The sequence below is a fragment of the Lontra canadensis genome, unplaced genomic scaffold (genome assembly GCF_010015895.1).
Source record: "Lontra canadensis isolate GAN:19392208 unplaced genomic scaffold, GSC_riverotter_1.0 scaffold1, whole genome shotgun sequence".
Classification (NCBI taxonomy): domain Eukaryota; kingdom Metazoa; phylum Chordata; class Mammalia; order Carnivora; family Mustelidae; genus Lontra; species Lontra canadensis.
The window spans coordinates 80423604-80434984 of NW_022630995.1; the positions used below are offsets into that span (position 1 = coordinate 80423604).

Consider the following 11381-nt stretch of genomic DNA (forward strand, 5'->3'; position numbering starts at 1 on the left):
AAAAGAAAACTATACTGTTTCTGCTTCTAACCTGAGAATCTTGAAATTATCTTTGGTCAAAAGCAAGATAATGCTTATATGTTAGAAAAAAAAGAAGAAGAAGAAGAGGAAGAAGATAGCTAGCTCTATGCATAAGATAAATCCATCTATTAAAGCATAAAGGATATGAATGTATAAAATATAGCACATAATCTTAAAAATGCATACTATAGCTAAGAATCACAGTAGCTTATGGGATTTTATAGTAACAAATACTTTATATGTTTAATATGAATAAATGTTCATTTTAAGCCAAATAATTCCTCAAGATAATATTGAAAACACTTGAGTGGTTTTAGAACATATGTGTGTGTGGTTTTTTTGCTTTTTTTGTGTAGTAAAATTTACATAAAATTTAACATTTTTATAGTTGTGATAAAATACACATGAGATTTACCATCTTAATCATTTTTAAGTATATAGCTCAGTTGTGTCCAGTGTATTCACATTGTTGTACAGCTAATCTCCAGAATACATGTGCATGTCATAAAAAAATAAATGAGCTCTTTAAAATATGGATTATTAAGAAGAGACTGTTTTGCACATAAGAAGGTATTTTTGTTTAAAACATAAACATATATCTCATTAAAAATGATTCTATTTTGTTAGATTTTTGAACAATGATATTAATGGCTTGGGGTGGGGGAATGTCTCTTGATTAATAGGAGTGAGCTGAGTCGACAGAAACTTCATACCCAAGAGCTGCTTTCTCAGCTGGAAATGGCAAATGAAAAGGTAGTTGAGGTAAGATAATGACTCTCCCGGGAAGTACTTTCTGCTGCAGCTCAATACACATGTTATAGAATTTTACCTGAGCCAACTCCAAATTAATTCTCAACTTGGAGATGACCATAGAGAGGTGAGTACTCTTTGTAGAGAAATCATCCATAACCCTAAAAGTCCATATTTTATAATGTGAATAAAAGCTTTGAAAGTCAGTCATTTATCATATATAAAAGACAAAAGGTAGAGCTCTTATTTCAGTCTCACCATTATAACATGCTGTATTGCAGAAAATGTGTTAAGATCTCCTTCATTTCTAAGAATGTCTAAGATTATATTTTTTAGCCCATTCCTCATATTTTGTTTTAGTTCAACACATAAGATACATAGAAATTACTTTTGTCTACTGGACTATATTAAAATACTCCTTCAGATTAATGCTTAGAACTAAATACAGCAAGAGCTCATCATTTTTCTCCTTGAATCTTTAAAAAAAAGTTAACAATTTCTAGATTATGATTAGAGATTTCTAGATCTCTAGTTCTTCATTTGATATTCTAACTTCATATGTATTTGTTGGAATTTCATTAATAGGTTATACAGTCTGCTATATTTTTGTGGCCATCTATAAAAGCCATAATGAAATCATTATTCTTAATTTTCAAAGCATTATAACTTGATATGAGCTATTTAGAATAAAAACAGTAACTATTAAAATACTCATTGTAGTTTTCAAAACTTCCAGGAATCTGTACTTAAGGAAATAATTGAAAATATGAAAAAATTTAAAGGCAGATACTTAATACAATAATGTTAATAATATTGGAAGATCAAAAGCAACCAAAATGATCAGTTGAAAAAGAATAGTTGCAAATATTATGATTTACCTAACCTGAAATGTTCCTTAACCATTATGGTAGTAGCACAGAAAAATGCATATTGTATGTAGTCTGATGGTAACTATGAAAATGATTATTATAAATGATGGGATTTCCCCCCATGTTTTCTCTCTAGTGTTAATGATATGCCTTTTAAATTTAAGACTACTTATTTAAATATCTTGGTAAATTGAAACAGCCAATATAGCTCTCTTCATAAAATTTAATTTTGCTTTTGGGTACAATAAGAAATATAATAAGCTCATTTTAAAAGTATGTTGTTATTTTAGTATTTTATATTACTACGCCTGACATTCACTGTTATCACTTATATGTTAGGACCTGGGAACTATCTAGTTCTTCATAGAAAGTGTGTTTTTCTTACTATTTCTTTTTTTTTTTTTTTAATTTGAGAGAGAATGAGCGAGAGAGAGCATGAGAGAGGAGAAGGTCAGAGGGAGAAGCAGACTCCCCAAGGAGCTGAGAGCCTGATGCGGGACTCGATCCTGGAAGTCCGGGATCATGACCTGAGCAAAAGGCAGTCGCTCAACCAACTGAGCCACTCAGGCGCCCTTTTCTTACTATTTCTAATTAAACTGGTGTTATCTTTAAATTCAGACAAGTGCCAGAAAACCACATTCTAGTTGTACAAAAACTCTTTTCAGGCTAGTAATATGAAGAGGACGAATATATTTTATAATTGATAGTTTCTTTGAACCTGTCTGCATGACAGCATATTGTGACAGATTTATATTCATGATATCTGTATAGTTTCCTGAGGCTACTCTAACAAAGTATTACAAACTTGGTGATTTAAACAACAGAAATTTATTGTCTGACAATTCTGGAGGCCAGAAGTCTGAATCAAGAAGTCAACAAGTTTGGTTCCCTCTGAGGGAGAATCTGTTCCATGCCTCTCTCCCTGCTTCTGGTGGCCTCATGCGTCCCTTGGTTTGTAGATGGTGTTTTTCCTGTATCTTCATGTGGCCTTCCCTTTGTCCATGTCAGTCTCTATGTCCAAATTTCCCCTTTTTATGAAGGTACTAGGCGTAATGGATCAGAATCCACCCTAAAACCTCATCTTATCTTAATTATCAGCAAAGACCCTATTTCCAAATAAGGAATGCATTCATCATAAGTACTGGGGGTTAAGACTTCAACATCCTTTTTTAGGGACATATTTCAATCCATACCAATGCCTAATAACTCTATTAATGGCCTTCATGCCCTCTACATGCCCTCCCCATGTATTGGGGAGCATGTGAAAAGAGAATTCTTCCTCCTTGGAGTAACACTTTTAACATACAAATCATTTAATACAAGTATATTTCTTTAAAAATCAAGACTTCTGGAATGAATATTTTCTGTTCTTTGCACTTTAATAGTGGCAACATCATAATTTCTCTAGACGCTTGCTCTCACATAGTGGTTCTGAATCACTAGCAAACATCAACACCATCTAAGTTAGAACTCGGTAGGAGTGACGATTCTCAAAATTCATCCCATCCTGCTGAAGCTCTGGTTTTGAGGCCCAGCAGTTTGTGTTTTCATATTCCCAATGATTCTGAAGCAGTGAGCTAGCATCTCAAGATTAATATCAAATATTGAAAATCTTGGTCTTCTTTTTTTTTTTTTAATTTTATTCATTTATTTGACAGATTACAAGTAGCCAGAGGGGGGGAAGCAGGCTCACTGCTGAGCAGAGAGCCCGATGTGGGACTTGATCCCAGAACCCTGAGAGCATGACCTGAGCCAAAAGCAGAGGATTAACCCACTGAGCCACCTAGGTGCCCCTTGGTCTTAATTTCTGATTCACTTTGATTTTAGATTTAATTCACTTTCTTTGGTAACATAGGTTGGGGTGGGGGGGAGCAATGTAGTTAAAGTGTGAAACCAATTTTGAAATTTGAAGTTCATAATTTGAAAAAATGTAAATTTGGAGATATATTAGCCTTGCATTTTATAAGGAGTAAAGTGATATTCAGGTTTTTCATTGATTATTCCATAAAAGCTTTCTGTGTCACTTATGGATTTCTAACTTGTTTTATATTTCCCCATAACAGAATGAAAAACTAATTCTAGAGCATCAAGAAAAAGCCAACAGACTTCAAAGGCGTCTAAGTCAGGCAGAACAGAGAGCGGCTTCAGCTTCCCAGCAGGTAGGGAGCTTCCTTATTATCCCTAGAGTAAATAGTCTGAGTAGATCAAAGATAAGAAAAGTTCCTCAAGAGTTCCCAGAGAACTCAAAGTTTTATTTTTACTTGATTAAACTATTTAAAATTAGTCTCTCTAATATCTGAGGTTGAAAAAGTAAACTTTAAAAACAGAAATCAAGGGGCACCTGGGTGGCTCAGTGGGTTAAAGCCTCTTCCTTCAGCTCAGGTCATGATCCCAGGGTCCTGGGATCGAGCCCCACATCGGGATCTCTGCTCAGCGGGCAGCCTGCTTCCCTCTCTCTCTCTGCCTGCCTCTCTGCCTACTTGTGATCTCTGTCTGTCAAACAAATAAATAAAATCTTTAAAAAACAAAAAACAGAAAATGAAATCAGCATGAGTCTTCTAAATTGACACCTAAATCTAGAACTGTGCTGTCCAATATGATAGCCACTAGCCGTAAGCAGCACTTCAAGTTTAATTACTAAAATTAACTAAATTAAAATTTGAAATCCTCATTACCCTGGCTGGATTTCTTTCTTTCTTTCCTTCTTTTTAAGATTAAGATCTATTTATTTGAGAGAGAGGGAGAGTGCACATGTGAGTCGGGGGAGGGGCAGAGGGAGAAGGAGAGAATCTCAAGCAGACTCCATGCTGTGCAGAACCCAATGAGGGCTTTGATCCCACAACCCTGAGATCATGACCTGAGCCAAAATCAAGAGTCAAATGCCTAACCAAATGGGCCACCCAGGCACCCCATACTGGCTAGCATTCAGGTGCTCAGTAGCCATATATAACTGTGGTTCTCATATTGGACAGCATAAATAGAACTCTATGATCACAAAAAGTTCTTTTGGACAGCACTGCTCTAGAATTTTGTTCTGTCTAGGCATGATCAATGACAGATTTGGAAGTAGAAAACATTGCTTTGAATATAATATATGAAATTGTACTTTTTTTATTGTAGTTTTTAAATGGGAAAAATGACTTATAGGTTAAGTTCATTTAATGCACATTTGTATATAACCATAAAAATCTAAAATACTGTATAAAAGTTTTCCAATGGAAAATAGAGTAGAAAATGCAGAACATTAATAAAATTCTAAGGGGGTAATTACTCATAATATACACATATCATATAAAGTCAATGGGCCATTTATGCTAAAGTGGGAGCAATAGTCCCTCCCTCCTATTAGGAACAGTGTGAGATGGTCTGGCAATTATAAAGATAGTCTGGAAACAGTTTAGATAGACAGATGGATAGATACAGATAGGCAGGCAAAGAAACCATGTTACTACATTATTAAATACGTTTGGTCGGGGCGCCTGGGTGGCTCAGTGGGTTAAAGCCTCTGCCTTCGGCTCAGGTCATGGTCCCAGTGTCCTGGGATCAAGCCCCACATCGGGCTCTCTGCTCAGCAGGGAACCTGCTTCCTCCTCTCTCTCTCTGCCTGCCTCTCTGCCTACTTGTGATCTCTGTCTGTCAAATAAATAAAATCTTAAAAAAAAAAAAATAAAATAAATAAATACGTTTCGTTATAAATGTACTGTTTCAATCAAAATTAATATGCATAGCTATAACAGTACTTCATACATAGTACAACAGCTCTAAATACTGAATTCAGTTTATGTGTGTGATATTTATAGAGTTTTTTGAAGTCTACCTCTGATATGAACAATGCATGGCACTTAAAGAAAATCCAGTGATTTGCCCTTCTGTTCCCCTCCCTCTTGAAAGTAATTATAGCTTTATCAAATAAACTTATCTTATTAAATTATGAATTAATTAATAAAGTAGTTTATCATTCAAGAAAGCATTCATTCACTTAGATTATAAGTTAACATGAGCCAAGGTATACTGGGAAGTATCTTAAAAGTGTATGTTTTGGTGTCAGGCACATAGCCTGGGGCCATTAAGTAGCCATGTGATTTGGGGCAATTTCAATTTTTCTAAGCCTCAGTGTCTTCATGTTTGATATAGAATAACACCTCCCTTATAGACTTACTGAAAAACCAAAGGAATTAACACATATAAGCACTTAGCATAATCATTAAGTTGTTAGTAAATAGTTATATAAGAAGTTAAATCTCTACATCACAATCTTTGGAGCTTCAAGTGCACCTTTTTTAAGGACTATGGTAAAGAAAATTCCTACTTAAAATCAACTACCTTGATTTCTGTAGTAAAGGGAAACAGTTATAGAACCTTAATTGGATAACCCACTTGGCATCTCGTTTAGTCTCCCTCCTGACAGAAGTAAACCCAAACAGCCCAACACTGATGTTTTTCTCCTGATACTTAAACTCTCTGATGACAAAGATTTCACCATTCTCTTTGTGAGCTTTTTTTTTTTTTAATGTTGTGTCAGTAAGCACTTAACTGGTTTTTCCTTAAGCTTTTCTTCTTCTGTCCTGCTTACATTTAAAGATGAAAAGTAATCATTCAGCATTCTTCCCATCCACAAAAATGAATCATTCCCTGGAGTTAATTGTTTTCTATCCTAAATGAGTCCAAGTTATGAATTTTCTTTATTAGACATACATTCAGTTTTTTTAAATCCTTATCTTTGCTTTCTCTGAATTCTTTCTAATTTTCCCATCTTCTTCTAAAAACTGAAAATTGCTATTAGAAAGACTCTTCTGCTAAGGGCCTGATACTTAATGAAAGGAAGGAGTAGAGTTAGAAGATTATTATTTCCTCTGATGTGCATGTCAAACATACCAGTACAGCCCAGCATCATACACAAGCCCTGCATGGTACCAATGTGCTCTGAATGTGCTGTTCTGATCAACTTTTTCTGTACATTCTTCCTCCATCTTTGGACTATGGTTATATGTTCTAAGTGTATTAGTCTAAACCACTGAAAGCCATACTGTATTCTTTTGACATTAAAATCAGTGTGGAGAAGCCTTTCTATGCAAGAACACAAAACCCAGGAACTATGAAAAGAAATTAATAAATGTGAACATGTAAAATTTCAGGTATCTGCATTTTAAAGTCATAAAGTCAATAACAAACTGAAAAAATACCTGCAAAACATGAGACAAAAGTAATATTCTTAACATGTATGTAAAGAATGGGTAAGTCAACAAAAAAAATGCAACAGTACAATAGACAAAAGAATAAAAAATATTTACAGAAAAGACAGATGGCTTTTATATATTTGAAAAGGTGCTCATCCTCACCCATAAGACAAACACAGGCTTAAATCATAATCACATACCATTTTTCACCATTTCACGATCATGTCAGATCATGAAGTTTGATAATACATTATGCTAGCACTTCCACACATCACTGATGTAAATGTATGTTGGTGCAATTTCTTTGGAGCCTGGTTTGGCAGTATCTTTCAAAAAATTATGATGTTTATCACCTTTGACCCAGTCGTTCTAAGAATTTATTCTGCAGATGGTATACTTGCACCTGGGCAAGTCTGTGCAGGGAAGCATGTCAAAATACTAATTGTAGCAATGCCTATAATTTTAAAAGATTAAAATCCATCTAAATGCCCATCAATAGGAAATTAGTTAAATTATGGCATATCCATACAGGGAAGGTTTGCTGCTGTTAGGAGAATAAAGTAGGTCTCACATGGAGTCATTTGTACAGTAGATCATTTGGAAGGGAAAAAAAGTGAAAAATATGTATAGTACTTTATCATTTTTAAAATAAAAAGAGGTGAGGAAATAGATGCATCTATTCTCATTTAGAATGTATTTCTAGAAATACACTTAGAAAATGGAAATAGTGGTTGTATCTTGAAAGAGGGCTATGGAATGAACAGCAGTGAGAAAGCTTCTTTATAATGTATACTCTATTGTACGATTGGATTTTTTTTTACTTTGTGTATATAATATCGACTCCAATTGATATTTGAAGACTATTTATCTATTAGAGCTTTCTTATTACGATCTGTCATCATCTTATTACCAACCTAGTGTTGTGCTTGATCACACTTAGTTTGTATTTTACTCACTTTTCTAGTTAGCTTTTTATCTAGATGGTTTGCATCAGTGAAATATGCTTTGGAATTCTAAGTACTGTATATCACTCTTAGCTATGGAATGTCATATTTGACATGCACATCTCTAGTGTAATATGGGTATTTTAAAGTCTCAAGTGTAAAACAGACATGAACACCAAAAATGACCTCTTACAGGACCCCCTCCAGTAAGATTATTTTCAATAATTGTTAAGTTGTGATGCATTATACTTTGTATTAGTGTAAGATTTTCCTAGAAAAAGTAACTACTTACTGATTGTCTATTTTAATTGCAGCTCAGTGTGATTACAGTGCAGAGAAGAAAAGCAGCCTCCATGATGAATCTGGAAAATATTTAAAAATATTCAGAGTTCACTCGCAGAACTTTAGAATTGGGAGAGCTGTTGGACTAGAAGTGTATTGAAATGGTAAAAACCTGCAGAGAATGGTTAAGGCTTGTGCCATTTTGCATAAGCATTTTCCATTCTGTTTTGAGGGTTATTGGAAAACAGAACAGTAGCAGCTTCCTGTAAGTAAAGAAAAGATAACCTTATATTGAGCTTCAGTGGAGAATAAAGCCAGCTGAGAAGAATTCATTGCCTTCATCAACGTGTCTGTTTTTCAATTCCCCCTTTCTTCCCTTGGAAGAGCATAATAATTTTCAATCTGTACTAATCATGAGAAAGAGATTTTTTAAGACAATGCTAGAATTCTAATATTTCAGGTTCCATGATTTGAGAATTTCACATCTAATTGTTACTCGTAACTCATTTTTTAAGTTCCCAAGTATCCATTTTATTATAAATTCATAAATGTAATAAATTATGCACTTTCTAAAATGATGCTGTCATGTATTTTAATGTATAATTGTAGTGATTCATTTTTAATTTATATGATTTCCAGTATTTATCAGATATTTAAGAATGGGAGGTTTTGTTTTTTATTTTGCTCTGTTACTCAAAGCAATACTAATCAAATGGAATCTTTAAGTCTGAGAATGCATGGGCATTAAACTATTGCAGTCTAGTTGATTTTCACAGATCCACATAGTTAGCTATTCTCTGCTCCTGGTTTGAACTTGGGACACCCTGCTTTCCAGGTACGAGTACAGGAAAGTTTGCATCTGGTTAACAAGTTAGGAAACTATTGCAGTAGTCCAGATAAAAGATAATGAGTTGAGTTTGAAGTGACATGAAAACCTTCATGTGTGAATATTTGAGCAGCCGTCAGAAGCTTAGGACTGGTGTTGGCAAACCGGGATAGGAAGGGAGTCTTTGGCATGGGACTGAAAATGAAGCCATGGAGTCTAGGAGCTTGCCTGGAGGCTTTATGTGATGTGGCTGACTACCTCTTCCCCTCATGTCTTGCGCTATAGCTCTGATGGCAGCCTTCTGCTTCCATCAGTACATCATCCTTCCTTCCCCCAGGATCTCTGTGTCCCTTGCCATCTGCATGTTCTTCAAATCACCACTGCTCAGACATCCCTGCCTCAGAGAGCCTTCCAGCCTCCAGACCAGGTCAGGTCCCCTTGTAGTTCACATAACATGTGCTGGATTTTTGATTCACAGCACTTGGAAAACTTAGTAATTAACTCTTTTTGAATCTTTTTTCCAATGCCGTCAGTCTGCAGACTCCTTGAGAACAAGATCCATGTCTGCCCTGCTTCCTTGTATTCTTAGCAACCCAACATAGTTTATGGCACACAGAAGGTATTCAGTAACTGTTTTGTTCAAAAACTGAAGAATTTTTAAGGACAGGACCTTTGAAAAATGTCTTCATTTTGTTGAATGAGTTCAGAGAGAGGAGTCCTTGAAGGAGACTGAAGACGAGCAGGGAGAAGGCTGTAGCCAGGAGAACTGAATATGACAAAAACTAAAGGAGGCAGGGACTCCTATCTTATGTGTAGGAGGGGACAAATGGTTGCTAGTGTCAAATGCAATGATGAGATGAAATAATACAAATATGATAGTTAAATGATAATTAGACACTTAGCTTACTTTCATTTCCTCAGAATTTTTCATTTGATTCTCTAATGTAAATTTCTTCCCATGTCATTCATAGGCTAATTTCCATGTAATAAGAGTTATGTTCATATTCATGTTTATAGAATATAAAATTTATTTTTAAAAACTTTTTAATTAGAGAAGATGCTAGAATTATATCGTACCAAAAAAATGAGACTGTAGGAGGAAGCACTTCAGAAACTAACACTGTGGACAAATGGAATATAAGTATGATTATTGTCATTTTTTAAGAAGAAAATCTAACTTCCCAGACTCATTTCTTCAAGGTATATCTTTCAGCATAAGCACTTTCTTTAAACTTTGGCCATAGGCACCTACTCTTTACATTTGAATATTGATAACCCTCTCTCCAGTTGGATCTCCTTGTATACTCAGATTGTCTCCAAATAAAGGACAGGCTACTAATAGGCAGATGATAGGCCTTTCTTACTTCTGCTGAATTTGAACAGGGGTAAGCTGTGTTTACCAACAGAATTGAACATACATGGCTATTTTTCTTTCAGAAAAGTTTGTTAGCTAGATTTCCAAAGTAAAAATGTAGTGGAGTCTTTGACTTTTCTCATATTGGTCAGTCTCGCCTTCATTTACAAAGATAGTAAATATCATTTTTCTGTGAACTGTATTTTAGGAGACAGAAGAAATGAATAGGAAAGAGAGAAAAGAAATGATGTAAATCTGAAATTGAGGACAACACAGCCAGTTCATTTTATTTATTCATGTTTCTTTATTTGTGTCTTCCTGAGGAAGAAAAGAGATATGATTACCTCTTCTTCCCTTTGTATACAAATATGCAAATTGGGGCAGCCAACAATCTTCTAATTTCTCCTCTGGTGTGATCACTGTAACTACCCCAAATATGGGAGAACATTAGCAACAATTCAGTCATTCGTTTATTCAGCAAATATGAATATTTCATAGCTACGCAGTCTGCCAAACCAACTCTCAGACAAATCAAGGAAGAATGAAAAAATACTTTAAACATTTTGGTATAAATTCTGTTCTTTAACCATAATGTATTTTATCAATTTTTCCAAAATAGCAAATCTGTAATGGGCTTTTTTGCAAACATTTTAACCAAAAATAATTAGCTTTTTTTAGTTTATTTAAAAATGTATATATACATAGAGATATGTGCACAGAGAGGAGACAGACACGGCATTACCTCAGTGTTACGTATGAAATCTGTCCCTTACCAGCCCTTCAGACTTGTTCAAACGTGTGCCTCTGGGGCAGTGTTAACTGTCTTATCTTAGTATTTATATGGAACTAAATAAATATGTATGTACTTAAGTAACAAAAATCATGGGGTGGGTGGGAAGGATCTTTAAAGTAATATTTATAACCCTGGTACTCACCCAGCTACCAAGGAAACCAATCTACACTAAGGAAATGGTCTTGTAGCCCAAGGGTTCACCACAAAACATGCTCATGTGCCCCCACTTTCCTGTAGACACTCCCATATACTAGTTCTAACATCATTCTTCCACTCAAAAAGTAGACTGGAATGTAAGCATGTGAGAATAACATTATGGAGCTAACTTTGAATCTTCTTTAGTTTATTTCTTTCTAAATATACAT

At 34.8% G+C, this 11381-nt stretch overlaps 1 protein-coding gene across 4 annotated transcripts in view; it reads left to right on the top strand.

Moving 5' to 3' along the window:
- SCLT1 (sodium channel and clathrin linker 1) overlaps positions 1 to 8603 on the top strand; it is a 181189-nt gene extending 172586 nt beyond the window's left edge. For all 4 annotated transcript variants that reach the window (XM_032857691.1, XM_032857709.1, XM_032857719.1 and 1 more), the window contains 3 exons: positions 705 to 783; positions 3704 to 3799; positions 8076 to 8603. In XM_032857691.1, coding sequence (XP_032713582.1) covers positions 705 to 783; positions 3704 to 3799; positions 8076 to 8138 — 238 coding nt within the window. In that variant the 3' untranslated portion in view covers positions 8139 to 8603. The remainder of the gene's footprint in view (positions 1 to 704; positions 784 to 3703; positions 3800 to 8075) is intronic.
- Positions 8604 to 11381: the final 2778 nt, after the last annotated feature.